We start from the raw sequence: 26,178 nt of genomic DNA, 5'->3' as shown, positions 1-26,178 counted from the left end.
AGCTGTCAGCTGCACAGGAAGTTTATAGGGAACCCATGCAGCGATAAGCAGTGAAGCGCGGGGGCTTAATAGTGAACTTGCAGTAAAGCTGCCAAGACACATGGGCCTTCCTCCCCGGGCGCAGCACAAGGCCTGTGCAAATAACTACTCAGACCCTACAGTGGGGAAATGTGTGGGAGCTCCAGGGGCTGACGAATGAGCAGCAGAGTGACAGCCAGATAAATCGCCCACCGCTTCTGCAAGGATAAGGAGCTGCACGCATAGGGGAGCGCCTGGAGAGTTGGATGGCTGAATGGTTACAGTTGGAGAGCAGTGTGTGGGGCAGGAGTACCCAGTACCTAAAGCCAGATATCCACCTCCAGTGGGTCATTGCTCCTACCTGTTGCAGCTTGCCAGCATATTGGCTGGGCCTGAGAGTTCCCTGACCGGTGGACGCCTGTGGGCAGCACGTTAGAAGAACCCCTGAGAGGGAGGTCTTGAGTCCTCTGTGCCGCAGTCTGAGAGCTGATCACCAGCCCCTGTGGTAGCCTAACATGCTTCCGCAGCTGCGGGCAAGGTATGTCCATACCGCGGCTGCAACGCTGCGCAACCAGTCCCAAGGGGCGACGGGCTGGTACGAGGTATGGTGACTCACGCTAAAAGCTACAACTGTGGTGGATTAGGGGGTACGTGGACACTACCGCGCAATTCCAGGTAATCCTGGCAGAGATGAAGACCCTGAATCAGCGCATGCAGGAGACTAATTTAGCCGTACAAGATGTAGCGAAAGAGCTTAAGGATATGAATCGGCAGGAGCTCGCCCCTGTGTAATCATGGTACGAGTTCTGAACTTCCAACATAAGCTCGCCGTCCAGAAGGCATACTGCCAAAACACTGTTGATACGGCTAGACGACACCCAGATACTGCTCTTCAACGATTTTTCGGTGGAAGTGCCTAGGCGACGCAGAGAGTTTGCACCGTTATTACCTGAAGTTTCCAGCGGTGTGGTGCTTTCAACTAACTGGCAGCTGCCACTCGATTGACTCCCCCACGCCGGCTTGGCAATTTCTGTCTGGTCATGATATTCTGGGCCCTGAGTCTCTCCCCCCTCTGGAGGTGCACTCTTCCAACTCCCCGGAAGGGACCTCGAATCAGCACCCATCGGGATGTGGGGGAGGGACACAACGCTGGGAAAAGAAGAGAAGCCGATGACCTAAGGGCCGTTGCGTTTGCGGGGAAGGGAGGACTGGACAAACCACTACCTTGAAAGGTCCGCCACATTGGGCAATTGTGTATCCCCTACTGCTACCACCACCTTCTCCGACCTTGCACGCACTGGCGGACTTCTCAGGAAAGTCGGCTCTAGAAGAGTCCCAACCAGGGACGCTGCGGTTCTGCCTGCAGAATCTTATTAAGATCTGGCATAACTGAACTAGTGCATGACTTGCCAATGAGACTCCAGAGATGCGGCTTGTTTTACCCCCCCATTGTTATTGCAATTAGGACTGCCTCTGACTGATCTACAGTGCATTGCAATTTGCTAAACGTGAGCGAGGTCTATGAATTCCTTGATCAGTGATTCTGCATTGGTTCTACTGTTATCTTTGTGGGCTCATCACTCAGGGGCCCAATGTTTAGATGTTCACAGATTATAATTGTTCTCATTCTTGTTATTTTGTCCTACTTTACTGGGGAGGACGGGCGGGGGTCAAGGTTAAGGTGCAATGGTAGGGCTGTGAAGGTAAGTGCACCTCATATGTGTCATGATGCCTGCCCCCAGAAGACCAGACCAGGCCCAGCAGCCCCGGAAGCAGGCATTATGCCACTTGGAGCATGCCCAAAAGCCCCAGTTAGGGGCTGTTTGGGTACAGTCCTGGCGCCTATGGCGCCAGGCTCATAAAGATAAAGTCAGTCCTGGCGCCATGGGCTCCAGGCTCATTATTGATAACTTACCTGAAGCAGACCATGCTGCATACTCACCTGAGGCAGACCATGCTGCATGAAGACTCAAGTCAAATGAGGCTTAGGAGGGACTATTTTACTGAAGGGACTATTTTGTTACTTGGGTGGGGCTGTGGAAGAATACTTACCTGGATCTTCTTCCAAGGCTATTTAAACCACGCCCGGACAGCCACACGTGCTTCGCGTTATTCTGCTTGCTGCAGCGTAACGCTCACCGTGTTTTCAGCAGCTCCAGTCTTCAGCCACGCCCACTTCAGTCATGGGACTCCTGAAACAAGAAGACAAAAAGGATAAAGGTTAGAACATGAGTTTTAACTTAAATCCTTACCTGAATCCTGATCCATTTCGCCAAGGAACTGAAAGACAGAAGTCTTTGAAGCATTGCTTCGCATTTCTACGGCGCCGCGCTGAACTCACCTGCTTGGCGGTACTTCAGCATTCCATCACGCTCTCTCCATCTCGCGGCCGCCCTCCGACACCTAGGGAGACAAAGACAGCAAGGTGAGCAACGGGACTCTCTAAGGCCATACAAGCTACCCCCAAGGACTTACCTGATTTGCCACGGGGGTCTCACCTCATCTCGGGTCGGCACAGTGAACTCTGCTTTATCGCCGTACCCCGGCCCCTAAGGGGAAAAACACAATAGACTTACCTGAATCTTACTGAGTGCCATTTGGAAATCTTTGAGTGGATTAATCGGCAACCTGCAAGGAATCGGGCAGAGTGAAGAGCAGACATTTGAACTCTTATCAACAATTGGACTTTAGAGTCAATACTGGAACTCACCAATTCCTCTACGCCAGTGAAGTAACTGGTCGTCAACGCGCCCCTGCGGTCGACGCAGGATGGAGAGCTCATCCTTCCAAACCATCAGGTGAGACTAAGGAGGGGACATCAAGAGTGATCAGTGGGAAAACAACGAGAGTGGGGAAGGTGGGTTGTCACTCAATTCCACGGGTGGTTAATTCCTCTTCTCCTTTGCAGAAGAATATTCTTGCGAGCCAGACAAACGAGGCTGAGCGGGCCAGTCCAGTCAGTCATCTCAGCGCTACACGTCACGCTGGTGGAAATAACAGCGGCCCAGTTCCGGTCGACGCCCCCGTGGGAACCAGGTGAGCGTAACATATGGGTCACGGGGTGTAGGGTTGGGAAGTCCACGGTGGAGTTTGGAGGGATAGTGAAACGGGGTGAAAACCCTTTGGTGGGGTTTTGATGATGGGGAGGGTGGGAGGCTGCTGGGTCAGGGCAAAAGATATGAAATTACTTTTAATTTTGTTTCCCTGATTATTCAGGGCTTAGGTGACCCGATTAAATGGCACAGGATGTTGAATTTGATGCGGCATGATGGGAGGCGGGATATAGTATTTCTCTAGGAAACCCATCTGGAAAAGGGGGAAGCAGAAAGATTGGGTCTGGGGTGGGTCGGACCCACTTTCATGCTCCCTTCCACTGCAAAAGTGAGGTCTCTATTCTTATCCACAAACGTCTCCCCTTGACCCCACTACACACGCTGACGGAAGGGCGCTTTCTTTTAATGAAGGAGATGCTTTACCAGCAATGTATCACCCTCTTGAACATTTGTGGCCCGACGGATGACCACTCAGGATTCTGTATGTTTTCACACAGTGCGCACCTGACATGAGCACACTCACGTTCATTGGGAGGGATCTCAATGTAGCCGGTGCGCCTAGCTGGGACCGACAATCCCCCACCCATGTCATTCCCCTCCAAAACACAGGCATCATTGCTCCTGATGTAGGAGCATCGCTTGCAGGATGCGTGGAGAGAGCTTCACCCGGAGCAGAGAGATTCCTCCTTTCATTCGAATCGCTGTGGGAGCTATACCAGCCTCGACTACTGGCTACTGCGGTCCTCAATGATTGACAGATGTGAAAGTTGACCCATCATATATATCTGTGGTTCTGCTGGCATTGCTCCCGGCAGCACGTCTGCAGGCCCCACCTTGGAGGCTGAACTTGGTGGCATTGCAATACTCTGATTACACTGAGCCCCTGGGACAACACATAGACCGCCTTTGGGATGAAAACATAACGGAGGGCTTTATGAAGGTGCGATGCTGGCAGGCCTTCAAAGCTGTACTAAGGGGCCATTGCTTTGCTGAATGGGCATACAAACTGAAGGACTGGAGACAGCCCGAACAGCGACTCCAAGTGGAGCTTCTTATTATGGAACGGTTGCATAAAGTTTCCTGAGATCGATCCTTACTGGGTAAAATCCAACGCTAATAATTTATATAATAATAATTTAGCATTTATATAGCGCTACGAACCCTCAGGCATCAACCCAAGGTGTGTGGTGCTCATTTATCGACCTCGGAAAGTTGAAAGGCTGAGTTTGGCCCTGCCGGGATTCACACCTGCGTCAGAAGGCTCTGCACGATGTCAACGCGAGCACTCTACTCGCTGTGCTATCGAATGCTGCTGAAGGGACCTCAAAAGTTGCAACATGGGACGAGCCCAGAAGTTTTTCTCCAAGTGTGCCCAATCCTTTTTTATAGACAATAATCGACCACTGAGACCGATGGCTGTTCTATTATGGGGTCGCCAAAGGACGCAACTTATTGATGCAGTCAAAGATGACTCAGGCTACTGCTATCCGATACAAAACGATTAATGATCGCTTTGTAGACTTTTACCGCCAGCTCTCCGCGGATCCGCCTATTCCCATGTTTGAGATCACCCATACATTTTTGAATGGGCTCCAGCTAACAACAGTGATGGTGGAAGACTGCAAATTAAATGCCCCAATTGAAGAGGAGGAGATTGAGGCAGCGATTGCGAGGTTGGCGCGAGGTAAGGATTCCGGCCCGATGGTCTCCCGATCTACCTGTATAAGGCGCTGCCAGACAAACTGGCCCTGAGGCTCACCTCTGTCTTCAATGAGGCAAGGGATTTGGGGTCCTTGTGTGGGTCACAGCTCCTTGCCAACAAAGTGGTGTTCCCCAAGCCCGGCAAAGACCCAACCAAGTGTGGTGCGTATAGGCCAATATCCCTTATTAACATTGATGCTAACTTTTTGACCAAGTGTCTGGCAAGTTGATTATAGACTCCCTTCGCCCCAAACTGGTCCATTCGGATCAGACAGGTTTTATTCGCGGGCAGCACTCGTGTGACAACCTGAGGCGATTGCTGAATGTGACGTCCACTGGGGCCGACTGTGATGATGATATTCTATCCCTCAATGCCGAGAAGGCCTACGATAAGGTCAACTGTGTCTTTATGTTCAATGTACTACGAAATTACGGCATCAAGGGATACTTCTTGGATATGGTCAGGCAATTATATGTCGACACTCGAACGTCGGTGGATACCAATTGGTATACCTGTGGTCCCTTTTGTGTCTGTCTGTTTAACATTTCCTTCCTATCGGTGTCTTAGCTCTTGCACTATCTGAAATGTCGCCAGGCCAAGTACGATAGTTAATTTAACATTCTTGTTGTTCATGGCCTGTAAGAATGTCATTGTATTTTCCCTTGTTCCCGCCCTTGCTTTGAGGCGCTTTGAAACACATTGTGTATAGGCGCTATATAAATAAACTATCATATCATACCATATCCCTTTCGATGTGTACTCTGGCACTTGGAAGGGAATGCCCCCTGTCGCCTCTTCATGCTTTAGCCATCAAACCTCCAGCAGCCAAGATGAAACAAGATATGGAGGTTACAGGTATTGTAAGGGCTGGGAAGGAACATTTCAAATCTCAATATTTGGACAATGTCCTCCTTTATCTTGCAAGGTGACGGCTCAATCTCCCCCAGATCCAATCCATTTTACAGGGCTTTGGTGCACTGGCAAGCTACAAGGTTAACTCCGATAAGTTGGAGGTAATGCCGATCTGCACAGATTTTCCTTGAGACCCGTGAGGGGTGGCCCCTTTTAGGCTACTAATGCATTCCATCAAATACCTGGGAATGCGCGTCGGTCCCTCAGTGCGCTCCCTAGTCAAGAAAATTATCCTGCTTTGATATCGAAAATTCAGTCAGACTTGCTCAGATGGAACACACTACCCCTGTCACTACAGGGGAGGGTTAATGTGGTAAACATGAATACACTCCCTAAATTAGTATGGATGGCACAAATGATTCCCTATCCTATGTCCTCGGGGATGAGACAAAATCTTGATAAACATATTGGGAAATGTATCTGGCGACTCAAGGTTAGATTGAAATATGAGTGGTTGTGCCTCTCCAAACAAAATAGGGGACTGGCACTCCCCACCTGCTATTCTTATTATTTGGCAGCGCAGGATCAAACGATGGCTGAACCCCAACGAGATGGCCAGTTGGCATGAAACCGAACTAGCAGTGTTACAGCCCCTCATGCCTCGGGAGGTGGTGGCTCTTCTGTGGTCTCGCAGCCCACATCATATTTCCTCACACCCTATAATGGATTCATCGGTAAAATCCTGGTCGCAGCGACTTACGAAGACGGGGTTGATACTAAATTGGTGCCGGGGTGGCTTAGTCTGGGTTCACCCCTCCTGACCAGTGCTGAAGGGAGTGGGAGAGGGCCTGCATCTGGCACATGACGGGAGGTCCGTATAATAGTTCTATTTGAGGGGGGAATCCCCTTGCCCTTTGCTGAGGCCAGGGTGGTGTTAGGCTTGCAAATGACAGCGTGGCTAGAACATAGGGCAGTGATCTCGGCAATCCACACCCAGATGACCGGGAGCACATTTACCCGCAGCCCCTCGAGCTACGAATAAGAATTAGAGAATGACCAGCTAACGTTTCCCAAATTGAAGGCCTTCTATCTGCGTAGAATCCCGAACAACGTGGGAAGGAATGGATATCAGCTGAAAAGTGGGCAGCAGAGTTAGACAGCCAACTAAACTGTGGAAAAATGTATACCTTTTTCTCAATGATTACTGAGGTTTCCTATAATATGGACAACAGAGAAATCCAATACAAAATCATCCAAAGGTTTTACTATACTCCAGCCAGGATGGCTGCAATGAAGCTGGTGACGTCTGCCGGTAAGCTGGGTCACATGTTTGAGACTTGCCAGGTGGCACACAGATTCTGGGGGAGATCCAGGGTACTGTTTGGGCAATACCAGGGGTAACTTTGGCTCTGGAACCTAAAGCCATGCTGTTTGGTATGGGAGTAGAAGAAGGCCTTGATGGTGGGAATGTTGTCTAGTTGATACACACCCGCCTGGAAAACCATTCTAGTCAACTGGAAACAGCCGGACGGCCCGCTTATGAGAGTATGGGAGGGTCTGGTGTCAAGCTTATGATAATAGATGTGATATGGAAAAGGTGCAACACCTCTGGGAATTGTATGAGCAGTACATCTGAGCGGCAGTTGGAAAAGGCGTCGCAAACATGGCTGGGGTACACTGGGGATGGGGTAGGGGGATGTTGACAAAGTGGGGGATGGGCCTCGCTACAGAAGGCCTCGGGTGAGATAGGTGAGGGGTACCCTACATGCAACTAACTCATTTGGGCATAATGAATGCTCCCCTGGGGGAAATGTATGCTGTGTCTGGGCACCACTGGTCCACTACTGTTTATCTCTGATGATATGTGTGGGGTGATTGTGGGCAGCGGTCCCTGTAACAATGAAATACATGGGTGGGATGAAGACTCACTGTGAGCTCGGTCCCGAGATGGGCTTTATGAGCCTCCCAGCCTGTACTGCATTGTATTTAACATTTTGGATGCACTGCCTTGATCCTCCCAAGTGGGTTTTTTGTTTCTTCTTCTTATTTCTTTGTTTGGTCTTATTATGATCCATGCGTATGATAACCTTTCTATCAAAAGATTTAAATAAAAAGAAAACAAGCAGTTAGACACGGCAGGCTGGAAAAACTCTCCTGCTCTCATGACCGTTCAAGCATGGAAATGTCTTAATAGCAAATACATCATACAGCTTATAAACACACAGGCTATAGACTAATTGCCCACAATAATTATCACATATGAAAATCAATCCATAATGTATTAATCTATGAGAAACAGCACAGCATAAATCACTTGGGTACTGTACTGTAAAGAGAAGTTCATTACAGGATGTGAGTTCATGGGAGAGCCAAGTTATGAGACTGGACAGTGTCTCGGATGGCTTCAATGTTAATCGAGGAACAAGTTGCTTACATGTAACTATTGTTCTCCAGCATTGGCCTGGCATGGATTCTCATGCTCATGAATATTCCCTGTCATCAGGCTGGGAATCCTTGGTAAAAGAAAAAACAGTTTCACTTTCACTTACAAACTGTATTTCTCCTTAAAACCAATCACTGTGCTAAGGGTCATACTGCTCCCATCCAATGTCAGCCCTCTCCCTAAACCCCTCTGGCAGCCAACTTCAGATTTGGTAAGCACGTAAAGTGGCAGTATGACCAAGAAGAGCCGCAGAGGGGTCGGAGGGAGGGTTCCATGTGAATCCATGCCAGACCCATGCTGGAGAACAATAGTTACAGGTAAGTAACTTGTTCCTTCTCCAGCATGGGGTCTGGCATGGATTCACATGCTCATGAATTACTAATACATAGCAGTACAACATTACACAACCATGGTAGGTGACAAGGCTGAACAGAAGCAATTAACTCTTACCTCTGGAACAGACTCACCTCAAGCGAACAGGTTATGTAGGACTACTTGGCCGACTCTGGACTCCTCCCTGGAATCCCTGTCAACGCAGTAGAACTTTGTTAAGGTGTGTGTGGAATTCCACATAGCAGCCTTGCAGATGTCCAGCAGGGGCACACCAGACAGGAACGCTGTCGTCGCAGCGATTGCTCTTGTGGCTTTGTCTCACACGGCGGGGCAGCGGTCTGTTCGCCAACTGACAGTGCATGATGCAGCTGGAGAGCCACCTAGAGATGGAAGCCTTGGACAAGGCCTTCCCATGCTTCACAGGACCAAAGTTCATGAACAGTTGTGAAATCTTCCGAAAACTCTTTGTGCTTATCACGTAGAACTTTAGGGCACGAGCAACATCCAGCAACTGCAAAGCCCTTTCAGCCAGTGATGAAGGCTTCGGGAAAAAAACAGGTAACACCAAAGGCTCGGTGAGGTGGAATTCGATTTGTGGAAAGTCAGTATGGTTGCTTGCAGGATAGGGCATGGATCTCACCTACCCTCCTGGCAGAGGTGATGGCCACAAAGCATGCCGTTTTCCATGAGAGGAACTTGAGAGGGCCCTGATGCATAGGCTTGAAGGGGGGCCCCCGGTGAGCCTCGTCAGAACCACGTTGAGTTCCCACGCCGGGGCAGGAGCCTTCACCTGTGGGAAAGATTAAAAATGTCCTTTGAGGAAACTCCTTGCCGAATCGGTGAGACCAAAGTGAATATCTTCCTGGAGACCTGGTGTAGCGGGAGATAGCCGCCAGATGCACCTTGATAGAGGCATGCGCCAGTCCTGCCAAGCATACCAAGTATGGAAGAACTTGCGGGCTGTGACCCTCAGAGATGGGTAATCTTCTGTGACCAGCACCACGTAGCGAAACGCTTCCACTTGTGATCATAGCATTTCAAGTTGACGACACCCTGGCCTTGCCGAGGACCTCCCTGCAGTCTGCAGGCAACTCATATCCGCCAAACTCTAGGGCTGCAGGGGCCAAGCCTTCAGGTTCTGTGATCCCGGGTCGTGATGAAGGATTGCGCCTCTTTCTCTGGTGAGAAGATCCAGAATCACTGGCAGCTTGACCATTGGCAACGCTAACAGACCGAGAAAGTCTGGATACAAAATCGGCCTCGGCCACGCAGGGGCGTGAGTATCATCTTGCACGGACACCGTCTGAGTGTGTTGATGACTCGTAGCAGCAGAGGAAATGGGGGGAACCCGTACAGGAAAAGCCCTTCCCACGGGAAGTAGAACGCATCCCCATGGCTCCTCGGCTGGCAAACTTCTGGCACTTAGAGTTCGCTGCTGTCGCAAACAGATCTTTCTGGGGCCTGCACCACTCGGTGAACAGGCGGTCTACCTGATCCCGATGAAGCTCCCACTCGTGGCAGGAGCGCAGTTTTCTGCTGAGGGAGTCTGCAGTGGTGTTCTTGACTCCTGCCAGGTGCAGAGGGACGAGGAACATCCCCTGTCCGATGGCCCATCCCTGCACTTCCTTGGAGAGTGCCGCGGATAGAGTGCTCCCCTGCTTCCTGATGAAAAACATGGTGGTGGTGTTGTCAGTGAAGATCCTCACCACCTTTCCTTTCAGAGATGGGATGAACGACTTGAGAGCCCAGTACACTGCCCGTAGCTCCAGGATGTAGATATGAAGATTTTTCGACTCTGGCAACCACAGGCCTCTGGCGTGCAGACGTCCGGTGTGCCCTCCACATCTCTCTAGGGAGGCATCTGTGGTGACCGTCTCCTGGTATGGCGGGCTCTGGAATCCCGTGCCTTGGGCGATGTTGGAGCGAACGCCCCACCATACTATTGCCCGCCGGATATCGTCATTGCGCGATTGCTTTTCCGTGAAGCTTCAGCGGGCATCCAGGATTCTCTAGAAGGGTCGCATCTGCAACCTGCAGAGCTGGACGAGGTAGATGCAAGACGACATCATATGAATTGATGGCCCGCACCGTAGCCGTCTTTGTCTTCCACCAGAATGGCTGCTATCCTCTCCTCCGAGAGAGACGCCAGGCAAGATACCGTATTCAGTCTAGCGCCTAGGAACATCTCGTTCTGTGATGGCTTTAAGCAGGACTTTGACTTGATGGAGAATCCCAGACCCGTTCGTAGCCGGACGCTCGCCTCCGTGTGTCCTTTGGGCAGCTCCCATGAGCGAGCTTGAATCAGCCAGCCATCCAGGTATGGGTGTATATATATATATATATATATATATATATATATATATATATATATGGTAGGCGTCGATCGGCCACCACTGGTGCCAAGCATTTTGTGAACACTGTGGGTGCCAACTACAAGCCGAAAGGTAGGGCCTTGAACTGTTAGTGCTATCCCTGCACCACGAAACGTAGACATTTTTGTGAATGGGGACGTGGAAGTAGGCGTCCTCCAGGTACAGCGACGTCAAGAAGTCTCCTCTATCCAGTTGGCTGACCACGTGTTGCATCGTGATCATCCTGAATTTTTGCGACTTGAGGTATTTCTTCAGGCGTCGTAGGTCTAGAATGGGCCTCCAGCCCCGGGTCTTCTTTCTGACAAGAAAGTATCTGGAATACGCTCCGGAGCCCGAGAGTCGCTGGGGAACTAGCTCTATCGCCCCTTTTTGCAGCATGGCCTGTACCTCTTCCAGGAGCTGAGGGATGTGCTGCTCCTGATGGGCAACCGAAGGGATCCCCGGACACCTGTGTTGAAACTCCAGGTTATGTCCTTGGGCGAGAGCATCCAGAACCCATCTGTCGATCTGTTGATGGTGATCTTTCTCCACTCGCCTAGTCAGCCGGCCTCCCACAGGGGTGCACGAGTGGGGGCCTGACATCCGGGCCGGTTCAGGCTTGCTTCAGCGCCGGCGTCCTGCCCTGCTGGCGACGGCGACGCTGTTCTCTGCTACAGTAGGGCCTAGGAATGGCCTTTGTAAGCTTCCTGAGTCTTGGATCGGATAGGCTGACGGTACAACGTGGAGAAACCTTTTGAAAACCTGCTTGACTTTTCCCGGGAGCAAAAAGAAGAGCGGGGCTGCTGTAGGGTGCCCAGGGAACGGGCCGTTTCCGTATCCGCTTTGATGGCCTGGACCTTCCTTTCCCTTGCATCCATCCTCTTCCTCTTGATGTCTGGAGGGACTAAATTCGATGAGGACGGGTTGGCCGACCGGACACCACCGAATACGGCGATGTTTGCGACCTCAGGCACTTGGGTGCAGGGTCCGGGACCTGAAAAATCTTTTCCAGCCTATCCTGTTTGCCCGGAGCCGTGCAAGGCCAGGCCCTCTTCCCAAACGTTGTCCAGAAGGGGTACCGCAATGACCATCCTTATCAGTTTCCTCGGGCACTAGCTGGAATAGATCGGGGGCTCTTGAGATCATGGAGTGGAACAAACCCACTTCATCAGGTGGAGACACCCAATGTGGAGCATCCAGTTGTGGGGATTTGCCGTCCACTACGACGATATCCTCATCGTCGTCCGTCGTCGTCATGGCCGTATCCGTCCCTGTACCTGTGTCTGGGTCTGCTGGGTGAGAAGGCTCGACGTGGTGGCGGAGGTTGAAGCTTCCTCTTCTTTGCCGGAGGCTGATCGGGGCCCTGGGCTATCCCCGGTGCCACAGCCGGAGGCATCCTCATCTGGATCTCTGACACCAAGGTGTGCAGGGTCAACACAATATCCAAGGAAATGTCCCTCGGCTGAGAAGGCAAAATAGGAAAACTGGGCTGTTCGCCGCCGTCCTCCTCCTCTTCAACGTCCTCATGGACTGTGTGCATTGACTCCTGGCCTTAATCGTCAGTCGACGAGACCTCCATGGCTTGGGCCACAGCGCCTGGTAGGGCTGTATCGGGGCCTCCTCGCCCCACCTCTTTTTCCCCCTAAAGCCGGTTTTCCTCCTTCTGGCGTACCAGCAGACTTTACCAAAGTAACTGCGGCGGTGTTGAGCCTTGGGTGTAGGGACACCTTCTGAGCTGTGGAGGCTACCTTTCCATGGTCCGTGCCCTAAGCTGCAGCAGTCTCCAACTCGGTCGCTGACGAGGTCTTAGCCTGTGCCGATTGGGCTGTTCGGCCGCCTTCTCCTCCGTCTGCGGCTTCTCGGATTTCTCACAAAGTTTAGGTGGAGTAGATGACTTCCTTTTCAAGGAGGAGCTCGATTGCCGGCTGGCAATGGAGGCTGATGGTGATGTTGATCGCGCCCTATCTACTTGGGACCCGCTTCTGCAGCGAACCCGGTGGACTCGGACTTGCGGTTCTTGGCCTTATCCTGGCCATCCAGGGTCACCCTACACCAGACTCGCTAATAGCCACAACCACTAGCAACGGAATTGATGTACCAACCTCAGAACAGTCTCTCGAGCAGGAGAGAAGGCAAATGTATGCTTTTGGCACAAAGATCGCTACTTCAGCCACCTATAGTGTTCGGAATGCGGAAGCAACTGCCCTTATGGCACGTATGGACGCAGTGTGATGAACTGAGTGACTGTCGGGCCTGAGTGATCAATTAGCTGGATGCTAATTGCCCCCTTGTGATTATTTCAGACTTTGCTTCTGACAGCACTATGTAGTAATGTCACAATCTGTGTACACAGAGGTGCAGAGCAACATTTTGTGAGGAATTCTGTCAGGCTGTTCCTTAGCTGTAAGGAAAGAGAGAGGACGTGATAACAAAGCATTCAGAGTCTCAGACATGATATGGCTCTTCACCACCCACCCCTACCTCCATCCGCATGCCTTACCTGTAAACTGTTGGAAAGACATAGCTACAACTAAGCTTTAAGACAAACAGGAAGGAACTTAACTTTCACTTCAAGGGCAAGCCTGATAAACCTGCCTTACATGCTGCTCCAAAAGCTGGAGGCAGGTCATGGTCAGGATCACAACATAACCAACAGTTCCCAAAAACGCAGTTCAGATGCAGACTGTGATGCAAGCACAGAGTCAGGATTCAAGCACAGTTCAGAACAGTACCCAAAACACAATGATGTAGTCTGTGATATACACCAAGGTCGGAATCCTAACGGTTCCCAAAACATAGTCCAGATGCAGTCCATGATCCAAGACCAGGTCGGGATAGTTCAGTTCCCAAAACGCATTCCATAAGCAGTCCGTGAGAGGGGCCAGGGTCCAAACAACCACAAACCGGAGGTCAGGGGGTTCACGAGCCAAAGGAAACTTACAAGAGCAGGAAGGGGGTAGACGATAAACTGGTCCATGTCCAGTGCCAAGGTCGGTACATTCTTTTTTTAACATTAGGGCTGCTTTGTACTGATGTTCGAGTCCCATCCCAAAGGGTATAGAGGAAAGAGGACAGAATGTAGGAGTACATATTGTTCTTTCCCTTGCATGTGTACTTAGTAAGAAGGCCTGAGGAGTTTAGGTATTCACCTGTAGCATCTTTGTGCAACCCAGACACAGATTCAAATCTCGGCTATGCTGACTCAGCCATTCTTCCTTACGAATAACATGACATTGAATAACTCACCCACTTCAAAGCAAGAAGAGTCAAGCAATGTATAAAACTAATGCCATTATTATTAATATTACAATTATTATTATGAAAAGTACAGTGAGGAGTATTCATTTGCCATTTACCAGAATTCATCATCCTTTCAGTTCTAAATTCTTTGTGATTGGTTGCATCAAACTCTTTCTTGTGGAACAGCAAAATTCACTATAGTGCATTACAATAGTTCATTCTCAGATGCTTCTTTTAATGCAGGAGATATGGCCATCAACCCAAAGGCGTCAATGAGAATTAAAGGAGGGGGAGATAATTATTCCATGGAGCGGCAGCAGTCTGATAGAAGAGAAAACATCAATAGTTCAACAGGTAATTACGTTTTGCTTATCTGAATTACAATTTAAATTTGAAGAATGTTTTGTTCCTCATAGTTGGCTCTTTAATAACTTTACATGTTTTTTAATATTTCCCTCTTGTCTTCTTACCCAGCAATTCTACAGTTATAGGTAATTAATTCTTAAAGACAGAGATTAGAGGGGCTTGAAGATTCTGCCTTGTAATTAACAAATCGAAAATGATAGACAACAGGTTGAGGGTGCGGTAATGAGAGATCGACACACAGGTGGCATTTTTGTTGCTGCAGACTTTTATTGAAAGGAAAAATAGGGTTGGGGAAAGGACTCGCTAGCCACAACGGTAAAAGGGGTTTACCTATCTCAACATAAATATCGAAGGGATCTGTCAGGAAGTCAAAAATAAAGATAAGTCCACCGTTGTGTCAAAACCTTAACTCTTGCCCTCACACTAAATATAAGGTGCAAAGGGGTTCTTCTCAGAGTTCCAAACGGTGCAAAAACAAACAAAGTTCCACAGGGGTCAAGAGAATGTTCTCCTTCTCTTGACTTCTCAGTGTATTTCACAAGTTCCAAGAGGAAGTGCTACTTTCCCTTACTTCCACTTCATCTTTTGTCACAATGTTCACAATCCCAGGGGTTGTCTCTTTCTTTTACACAATATCCACAATACCAGGGGTTGTATCCCTTCCCCAGGTTTCTTCTCCTTTTCCACAGTCAACTAGGTTTACTCTTCTTCACAGTACTGTGATTAAGAAGAAAAATTTGCAATTGTTCTTCTTATATGGGTGCAAATCCCAGACTCGCATAGCATAAACAATTCTCCTTCTAGGTAGACTTGGTATACTCTCCTTCCAAGTACTACTTATTGCACAGCCAACCTGGTCCACTTTTCTCTCAGGTACTGTGACTATCGAGATGAGGAACTGATGTACATTCTACAACACTGCTCTTCTTCCTTCGGGGTAGGCTTGGTTCACTCCCCTGCCAAGCACTACCATATATAATCAGGGATGTAACGGCTGCTCCGCTACTACTTTCAGGTTCCCAGACCTTTGCTTCAGAGCATGATTCACCCTTATTTTCTTGCCACCAAATCTTCTTATTTGCAGGGTCCCAGACAACCGTTTTGGGGTAGTCTCCAACCTTTTCTATAGACCACCACCTCTTCCTCTTAGGGTCTGAGACCCTTGATTTGGGGTTTTCTTCCCCCTTTTCTTTGTACCACCACCTCTTTTTCAGGGTATTCTGCCCCTTCCTTTGCTTACCTCCACTTCCTCAGGTTCCCAGCGGCTTCTAGCCCTCCCACGTATCTGTGTCTTTGGTGCACAATGGTGTCTGCCTTCTCCCAGCTTCCTCCTTCATCCGTGGGACTCATGCTGCTTACAGCAGCTCAACTTGCTCTGAGGTTGCTTTGCAGCGCCAGCTTTCCTTCTGTGTTTAATGCTGTTTCCGACGCCTCGAGATCGCCACGTGTTGTCGTCCGCCAGCCATCCCAGCCAGTAATTCCTGACCTGCTCTGGAGCTCTTGACCTCTTCCTGGGCATCTCGGTTTTCACAGTTGCAGTGAACACGGTCCTCTCCCCCGTAGCTCCTCCAGGGAGGAATGGTCTCTACTATAAGTCCTTCTTCACTTTTTATTCATTCGTCTGGCTCAGCCAGATTTCATAGGCTGGACTGCTCACTGCGGTTCCACAGGGTGCCCTTCTGTACTTTGTGCATCTTTTCTGTTGCAGTACTATTCTTCAGGATGTTAAGACAGTTCTTCTTTGTCTTAGCATAAAAAGGACACACATTTACCTTGTTTGCACACATAGAAGTATTGAGGATTTTACTTCTTTGGAGAGGGTAAGAGGGGGAAGGAGCTGGGCTAGTGGTATGAATATACTGCGTCTCCTAGGATGTCATCCCTCATCCCATATTCTTCAGGGTCCCAGACGCTCTTGTGCCTTTGACAATTGGTTTCTTTTATGGGTTTGGGTGCCAGACTCGAAATATGTGGCTACCACGGTTTGGTTCACTCTCTGGCCAAGCCTGTGATTATTTCTCTCTTTCTTCATTACTTTTAGGATCCCAGACCCTCTCCATCTCTGTTTCTCATGGGGCGGCGTGTCATGCTGTTTTCAGGGTCCCGACCCTTCTCAAGTGTCTTCCACTCTTCTCCCCAGGCTTCCCCAGACCGTTAGCCCTTCCTGGTGTGCCAGCACGCCTTTTCTCTTGGTCCGCGTCTGCCGTGGAACAGGGCTCTCTTGCAAGGCTGCGGTAGCCCTCCGAGACCTTTCTTCATTGCTTGTGGCTTGGCTACCTCTGGTGTCATTCTCAGAGTGGCTCTGGTCTGCTTTGCAGCGCTCCGGTACGGGAACCGGTCTAGGTTTGCCTCTGGTACTTGATTGCAGCGTCCCGACTTCTTGGGCTTCCAGCGCTGTACCACTGACTCCCGTGCATGGCGTCTCCCCCTTCACTGTGCTTGCAAATGCGGTTCTCGCAGTTGCTTGTCAGCTCCCAGCAGCTCTCTACTCTACTTTCCTTCTTGGAGGGTAGCTCTCCCTCCCTGTTTCAGCTGACTGGGATTTGCGCTCCTGTACTTCCCTTTTGGGTTGTTCTCGACCAATCACATTTTGCGGAAGACCAGACCATTCATTCCAGTTCTCTGTAGTGATTGGTATCCTCCTGTGCATCTTTTTCTTCATAGTACTGTTAAGTTCTTATATGGAAAACCAATAGTGTCCTCATGTATTCTAGCCAGATCTGAGATATTAGGTTGACTGACTGTACAACAAAGAATGTTGGCCCTATCTAAAGATAGGGAAGAAGGGTTGTAGTTAGTAAGGAGGGCGTTTGATGTAATGCAGGATTATACCGCATTCTCTGTGAAGGATCTTCTCTAATCTTATCTGGGGCTTCCTCTCCCATGTGATCCTTCCCCTGTATACCACCCCCCGGGGGACTACTGTATTGTGGACGCATCACCTTAACTCCATGGGGGAAGGGACGACATCCTCAGATTGGTCACGCAGGCCTTAAAGCCAAAGTTTAGGGGCTATCTGTCTTGCTTCCCATCCTTAAGGTGCAGAAATCTGCAACACCAGATGCAAGAACCTGCATGGACAAAGCACTTACACCAAGCACCACTGTTCAATATCTCAGCGGCCACTGTGAGAAACCGGAAGGTGTCTCACTTACTAGTCCCTGGGGATCTGTCATCCAGGTGTCCAGGACACAGCCATCACTATTGGATCCAGTTCCTGGGGGTGGACCAGTGCGGAAGGATCACCTGGATGGGGGGTCTTCAGGGAGTTGATGTGGAACGCTAAAGGGTGAGACGCTTTATCCCCTTCCGTATGGCACCTTTTCCCCATCCTGTCCAGTAGGATACTCAAAGTCTACCATCCACCCCATTTTGCAACACAAACACTTTTTCACTCTCTGACCGACAACAGACTAATATCAGAGCTGTTTACCTGACATGTCCCAACACAAAGTCAGGCAGACAGGCAATTGCCGACAACTACACACCTCTGGCTGATTTTTCCCTTCCCCACTGGGATAAAAAGCAGAGCACAAGAGCACACTCTGAGCCTGGCTGAATGCACAAGGAAACCACTATTCCAGGACGGCAGTTCAAACAGAGGAGAAAGGCAGCGAGACCTAAAAGGTTATCAAGGGGGGGGGGGAGTTGCCCTTGCCCTTTTCAACCCAGACTTGCTAAGCCTCCGACAAAAGAAACATAAGACCTGGAATCGCAACTGGCAAATGGTGTAACGGATGTCAGCGGTACATGGAACCCTCCTGCACTGATAGCCAGGGCAGGGAGACACGGTTGCCCTTGTGGTACTGTCCTTGACTCCAGTGGCAAAAGACATGCCAACACAGCCAGTGAGTCGGAAGAACCTGAAAGTGGCCCAGACTGTATTAGACTCAAGGTTGCAGTGGCAACATTAAGAAGATAAAGAGAAAGAGGTCCTTTGTGTGTGAACTTGGTACCAGAGATAGAGTGGTCCGGCGCCACGTGGGCGCATGTTCGGAGGTCTCTGACTGGTACCCCTCTCCTAAATATAGACATAGTATTGAGCTAAAAGGGGGAAGGAAAATACCAGTACCAAGAGGCCATAGGGAAGGCCGATGTGAGGTGTCAAGGTGGTCACACACAGGTCACGCAAAACCCTTTGTACAATCGAAGGTCCTTGACACATTGCAAAAGAGTTTAACAATTATAGAGGTGTGAACTCGATTGAGGGAATTGCGAGTCAGGCGTTTGCGCCCGGCGGAGGGGAACGCTGTACAAACTGGTTGTTGTGACTAAACACAGCCTTGCCATAGACTAAAAAGTGACCCAGCGAGACGTGATCGCCCTTCGGAAGTCTTTGTTTAAAGTTGGCAAGTGCTGTGGAAGGTCTTAGCCTGGATGAGGGAGACCCAACTAAAAGATGGATGTTTAAAAAGACTTTGAGACTCTTGGATATTACAAATAAGGAAATTGTGATTAGAAGGCGACAGTGAACCCGACTGAAGGAATTCAAGAGAAACGTTGTGAAGAAGCTAAGTGAACAACATTGTGACGACAAGTATGAGCCCGACTAAGGGATGTCCACAATGAATGGGTGGTCTGAGCCTGATTGAGGGACAACTAATCACTGAGAGTAGGATCGGAGCCCGATTGAGAGGGATCCAAGGGCGAAGAGTAATCACCATACGTGAAGGTTACCAGGAGGAACTTTTGTTTTGGCATATCAGGCCCTCTGAAGCAAGAGCCTTTGCATGAGAAGAGACTAGGGTACAGAAGGCCCTGATAGAGAGAAAAGGAACTGTGAGATCGTGCCAGAGAATCCCCGGTGTGTGCTGTGCTCAAGAGTCATGCCTTGTCCTGTGCTAAAAATGTGGGGGAAGGGAGGCCCCGCCATAACATCCTAATTTATTCTTTGGTGAACATTTCTTTCTTTTCTTGTGAACATTACCCCACACTATTTTGTAACATAGTGGTAAGGATTGGCATTTGTTTTTTTTTAGTATAGGCCCTTTTTCTTTGACTAAAATCTATTAGGACGGTATTATTATTATTTGATGGTCATAGCTTGCTCCCATTTTAAATTTAGGTTTAGATTAGGCGTTTACCACACCCACTTTTCAGTTTAATAAACATCCTTGAACTGTGATCGCTTGTGTCTGTCTTCAGGAATTTGCATGCCTGATCCTTCTGCACACATTAAATTTGGTACAGATTTCCAATAGTGCATAAGGCAGAAATGGTGCCCAGGTCATAATAGCTCCATCCCTACCTGCCTCAAAATCTGGCCGGAGGAGGGGTACGGCCACCTATTCAATTGGACGGAAACCAGTGCCTTTCAATAGCAGGACGAACTGGCTGCTGCTTGAACTCCTTTCCTTTTGAGAAGTGTGGACAATCTGTGCAATAGCCTTAGCCCTGCTAGAGTAAACAAAGTCTGTACCACTGGCAGTTTGGGAAAGATTAAACAAGGAAAAGTGTCTACATCTAGAGACACTCCCGTCCCTTGCACACCATTGATACTGATACACTATCAGTCAATAATAATGAAAATAGAGTGTATTCTTCTAATAAGTCAAACTTTAATCGAAGCAAACAGTTCTAAGTACTGTAAAAATCACTTCAAATCAATATAAAGGAATAAAGGCATTCAATACATAGAAATAAGCCATTGATCATGAGAAGAATATATACAAATTAGCAACTGAAATAATGATATACAATCCGAATTTTCAAATGATGAATTTCGTAGTAGTGAACTCAGATGATCAGATGCTCTACCCGTTTCGGGGAATAACCCCTTCTTCAGGAGCAAAGTAATCTGAAAATGTATGCATCAAAAGTACAACATCAGTATATTGTTTCACAATGTTAAAACAAGGATGTACACAACAATTGAGCAATCCAACACCGCTAAGTGCAAGAGTGCAAAGATTTTAACTGATTCACAAAAGTACATGAAAATCCACATTTAGGTACACATAGGTGATCAAGATATAGAGATTGATTTAACCAAGGGTGTGACTCCAAAAAGAGATGGGAGAATGAGTAGACTCAATAAAAGCGAATACCTGAAATAAACACGGGCGTGCTGAATCTGATGTACAGCGGTACTGTGTGGAGAAAAATCCACAAACTGCTGAGGTGCAAATAAACTTTTTTCGAGATCATAAACCTGGTGTAAAAAATAAATGAATATGTATAGCCACTTGTGTGAGACAAAAACATTTTAGGTCAAAGAAAATTATAACCTGCTGGAGAGACACCATAGCCCAGATTAGGTTCACCATCTTGGAAGTGGTTAAGCATCCCACCAGGGGAGGGGACTTTATGAGAATACTCGCCCAAAGAGAGATGTTTTGGATCGACTTGCTTGACACTATTTCACCTAGAGGATTAAATGAGGAGTTCTCGCTTAACTACTTTGTTTGAATCTGATCTTTTTATGGTAGGTTTAACTACCTATATGCGACTTCCATTAGTAGCGTTTATCTCTCTATATCTTTTTTATTCTGTTAATTTGTGTTGAGCATCTTTTTTCACTTTATTAGTTATTTCTGTTTTGTTATTTTATTTGTGTTATTGTGCACACGGGGTTACATTTGTTTCATTGTTCACGCAGTACGTTTATTCGCTTGCTTAGTTTTAGTAATTGGTTAGGAATTCATTGCTCATTTATCTTTTTATTTATCCGCTGCCTTTTTCACCTATTTCCCTTCATCATCTGTTTTGCCCAGGTGTTGTGGATTCACTTCCATTAACTTGGTGCTAGTTCACGCTTTAGATTTATTTTTTGGCTCTCTTGACTTAGTTCTTAATATATTGCGCCGCATTTCACTTTATATTTGTTTCCTCCTCTTAATGCAAGTGTTCCTTTTTATTTTTACTATTGCTCTTTACTAACGGTACACTGTGCATTCAGTGGTGCACAGCTGCCGTTTGTTCCGCCTATGCCTCCGCGATTAGAACGTTCCGTCTACATCCTTTGGGTCACGTGACATCTCTTTGTCATATGACTCATTATGAGTCATTACTACTTAACACACGTCCGTCATCAGCGTGCAGAGCTACTGGAGCGGTGACGTGCGCGGATGTTCTTTGTGTTTTTCCATGGTGTGTTTGGAAGTTCTATTTAGGCTTTGTTATTTATGTGGGGCACTTTCATCCGTGCCCCGAGTTAAAGGCTTCCTTTTTACTTTTTGTCACTTGTTGCTTTGAATGAATGTACCTTGGACTACGTTTTCCTTGCTCAGTTTTTGGTAATTATCTTGGGTGTGCACTCCATGTGCATTACCTGCCTCACGCGTTTTCTTTGGTTTGCTCTTTGTTGGTTTACCTGTATGATACATTTTTAGAGTTATAGCCCAAGAGTTTTTGCCACAGTTAGATGCTTAGTTTAGCTAAGTGGTAATTCTTGTTTCTTTTTCTTTTTGGTACACGTAGTACAGTTCTTGTATTTTTCCGCACAAGATTGGCATTACTTGGGTACTCCCTCGATTGACTCTTGAAGTGTCTAGGATTGAAGCTGGACCTTTCCTGATTGCTTCGGCTGGAACCCCGAATATCTTAATATAGTTAAGCGACTGCGGCTCAATTTTGTGGTAAGCAGCTCGATTGTTAATTGTCTCTCCAGCAGGTTATAATTTTCTTTGACCTAAAATGTTTTTGTCTCACACAAGTGGCTATACATATTCATTTATTTTTTACACCAGGTTTATGATCTCGAAAAAAGTTTATTTGCACCTCAGCAATTTGTGGATTTTTCTCCACACAGTACCGCTGTACATCAGATTCAGCACGCCCGTGTTTATTTCAGGTATTCGCTTTTATTGAGTCTACTAATTCTCCCATCTCTTTTTGTAGTCACACCCTTGGTTAAATCGATCTCTATATCTTGATCACCTATGTGTACCTAAATGTGGATTTTCATGTACTTTTGTGAATCAGTTAAAATCTTTGTACTCTTGCACTTAGCGGTGTTGGATTGCTCAATTTTTGTGTACATCCTTGTTTTAACATTGTGAAACAATATACTGATGTACTTTTGATGCATACATTTTCAGATTACTTTGCTCCTGAAGAAGGGGTTACTCCCCGAAACGCGTAGAGCATCTGAGCATCTGAGTTCACTACTACGAAATTCATCATTTGAAAATTCGGATTGTATATCATTATTTCAGTTGCTAATTTGTATATATTCTTCTCATGATCAATGGCTTATTTCTATGTATTGAATGCCTTTATTCCTTTATATTTATTTGAAGTGATTTTTACAGTACTTAGAACTGTTTGCTTCGATTAAAGTTTGACTTATTAGAAGAATACACTCTATTTTCATTATTACTGACTGATAGTGTACCAGTATCAATGGTGTGCAGGGGACGGGAGTGTCTCTAGATGTAGACACTTTTCCTTGTTTCAGTTTTTGCACAAACCCCGTGTCAGGGTTTGTATTCCTCCCCAGCACCCGTACTTTCTGAAGTTGTTTAATCTCTAATGTACATCTGTTAATTTGGTGTGCACCTATCCAAACCCTTCGTAGTTTGGGAAAGATCCCAGAGAGGAAACGTGCAAGTGTAAAAGCCTCACTTCCAAAATGTGTAGAACAATAAAGAGGAAAAGACCTCTGTGGGAAAAACACAAAAAGCAATAAAAAGTAATCCTTACACATGACCCTATTATAATCTAGTAAAGGTAGAGAACAAGAGACATGCATGCAAGGGGGCACTCACTGCCAGTGACATTAGGAAAGAGATGATATATTGAGATGCACTAAGTTGTTGCTCGTGGCTTCTTAAATGAGTAGTGACCAGGAAGCTGGAAAATGGCCATCTTGGATTGGAACTCCAACATTTTGGGAAGGTCTCCTCTGCAACAAGGCAAAAAGGTGTGGATGGAGAAGGGGGCACAAAAGGCATGGTGATACAACCCACCTGAAGGCTCTGGCATCTCCATCTGTGGTTGCTCTAAAATGTGTTTCTGTATATTTGCTCGAATGTAATGTTACCCAAGGAGAAGTTGAAAAGGGGCCCCTAGGGGACCCTGACGTCTATGGAAACAAGGCGGGTCACCACACACGATAGAGACGCCAGACACAAGGTTGTATTCCCAAAGCTAGGGTTTTATTGCAAAGCAAAAGTCTCAGTTGGCCAACTCGGTCTCACGCCCCGCGACGTGTATCTCTAGACCTCGAGGGACGCAAGAGAGTGAATTAAGTACATCAGTTACATATATACAAAATGCATATCAAACAATCTGCTAGGACATGTTTAACACCCCCCTTTATTGGGTTTCTGTGAACTTGGTGTGATGATGGACATCTCCGACCACTATGACACCTTCAAACATCTATTCTAGTAACAATTTGCAATTTGTGAGTGCAAAGGCATCTTTTCGGTTATTGAATAGAACACAGCGCTTCTGTTCTTGGAAGCGAACTACATACGGGGGGGAGTTGCATTCCAGACCTTGCTATCTATCAGGTGCTATTCGCGTCCTGGGAGCCGACATGCTCTAGCGGGCTCAGCAAAGGGGGGCCGTTAGAAAAGCAAAATTCAAGCCTTTATCGGTATTATTCTAACATATTCTACCATATAACGAAACTGGCTGGCAGCTGTGAAATTATTAAATGCCCTGCAGCTCTGCTTCAAGGCTACAATCGGGAGGGAGCCGGACATTCTTCCTGGCGCTGCCTACATTTGTGTTTCAGCGAACTCTTGTTATCCTCACGGCCCTGCGGTCTTGTCCTTTTCACATACAGACAACAATGTTTCACAGTCGAGCAGTGTAAGCGGAAAAAATACTGCGAAGCCATAGGAACAGAAAGCAATGAGTAATGGTTAGAAAACAAAATGGCAATTTTTGTTACATCAAAATGGCCGTTCATTGGCAAACTCGAAAACCTATATTCTGTCGTATCGTGCATGAGACGGTTGACCCACGGCCACCAAAATGCGTTTGCGGTCTCAAAGTAGAGGTATCCGTATTTCTAGACTGACAAAGTGACCACATTTATTTCACTGAAAATGGTAGGTAAAGTGGTATATGTATAGTGCATACTAGGCGGGGTAAGGGTATAAGTAAGGGTAGGGAGGCATGAGGGAAGAGTTGTAGGGGTCTCCCCCTGCATTATAATAAAAATAAAAAATAAAGTGAAATGTTAATTTCATTTTTCGTGAAATAAATTCAAACACTTCTCCATTAGGTAAAATATATTCGATTAGATCACGGACATCCTGTAAAATCATGTGGGTGCAGTGCCATAGTGCAGGTAAGGGAGATCAGTGTGAGGGTCGCAATAGGGTTATAGGCCTACATCTCCAACAAGCATATAGGGACAAGGCAGCATGGTGTCGTCTTTGGGGACTGACGGTATAGCTCCCCCACCCCTGGACCTCTCCCACACTTATCCGAAGACCCGGTCTTTCAAGGATACCTGCGAAAAAAGGCTTGACATAGTTGAACAAAAGATGCAGGTTCCCAGGAACGATCTGAAATCAGATGACCCTTCCAGTACACCAGAAAGTGAAGCCATCCTTGAAAAAGGCAGAAGACAAGAATTGCTTCTACTTCATATTCATAGTCACCTTCCACATCAACAGATTGAGGTGACTTAGGTGTACCAGAAGGAAACCTGTCTGAAACAGTTGGCTTCAGCTTTGAAATATGGTGTGGTGCTGCCACCTGCAATGCAACGTCGATTTGTTTCTGTCAGCAGCATGAGCAGTGCATTTCACAAAGAAGGCACACCATTTCTTTCACCGTCATTTGTGGCTCGTTCATCATCAGTGTCCCAGGCTTGAGATTTGATTTGTCGGGGCTTTTCAATTCATAAAGATGCTTCCTAATAATCCGAGAAACACAGAAGGTTAATATGACATTTAAACAACCTGCACATTCTATGACTTCCTTTTCTCTCTCTTTTGCAATATGAGGGTAAATGTATTATTAGATCTTGTGGGATTTTGGTATAATTTTTGAAAAATGCTCATAAGAATGACATGTGATACAACTGAACATTTACCTTGGTGTTAGTGGATTGGTGGGGAAGTATATGTTTTTGCTTACTACTTGACATGTGATGCTTTTATGTTGATAATGTATTCCGGGGCGCCTTTTCTCTGAGTCTTGTGTGTCACTGTGCACTAGTTTCGGGAGCACCCTTGTAGTAATACATATTGTGGTTGCTGGGGTTAGTGCAAGTAGTCTATGGCACTGTTGTTATGGCTAAGCGGTTTGGTGTTTACTTTTCTCATGTGATCTAGCAATCTTGTGCTGGTGTGTGTACTGTGATAAGGTTGTCTATGTGCTTTTGTGTAGGGCTAATGTGGAGTACTACTCTCTTTCCCTTTCTCTTCTATTCAATTGTTTGCGCACTGTAGTCACTGTGCCACTAAGCACGGACGAGACATTGTTTTATATATATCTTGATTTGGTCATAGGTCGCTTGTTTTGAGTGGCTGCTGATGGATAAATGTTTGTTTGCAGTGGTGAGTTTGTCTGAGACTATATACATCGTAGCGCCAGCATTTTCGGAGTGATGGGTCTTTTGGGGTTTTGTTGAGGCTTTCTCAGGTTCCTGTTTGGGGGGAATATTACTCGTTGTTCACGACTTGTACTTGTTGCACTGTCTAGATGGAGAGTTTATACCTTTTAAATCTGGGCACAGCTTTCTGGAGGGTGGTCATGAATAGGTCTAGTTTTGTATATATTGTAACTCATAGTGGGCCCAATCGCTGTTGGGCTATTTTTTGTTCAATTTACTTGTATCTTTGTGTCTTTTGTTTTGTTTGTCTGTTTAGCAAGGTGTGTGTTGTTTTTTGCTCTGACTCGATTATCCATTGT

General features: G+C 47.2%; 1 protein-coding gene across 3 annotated transcripts in view; it reads left to right on the top strand.

The window, feature by feature from the left end:
* Positions 1 to 26,178, top strand: part of LOC138448811 (uncharacterized) — a 1,325,760-nt gene that overhangs the window by 859,491 nt on the left and 440,091 nt on the right. For all 3 annotated transcript variants that reach the window (XM_069604722.1, XM_069604724.1, XM_069604723.1), the window contains exon 6: positions 14,236 to 14,346. In XM_069604722.1, the coding sequence (XP_069460823.1) occupies positions 14,236 to 14,346 (111 nt within the window). The remainder of the gene's footprint in view (positions 1 to 14,235; positions 14,347 to 26,178) is intronic.

Source organism: Ambystoma mexicanum, chromosome 1p (assembly GCF_040938575.1).
Source record: "Ambystoma mexicanum isolate Mex_15411 chromosome 1p, UKY_AmexF1_1, whole genome shotgun sequence".
In the NCBI taxonomy this organism is placed as follows: Eukaryota; Metazoa; Chordata; class Amphibia; order Caudata; family Ambystomatidae; genus Ambystoma; species Ambystoma mexicanum.
The sequence above is the reverse complement of the archived record's forward strand: the minus strand, read 5'-3'. Positions and strand labels throughout refer to the sequence as shown.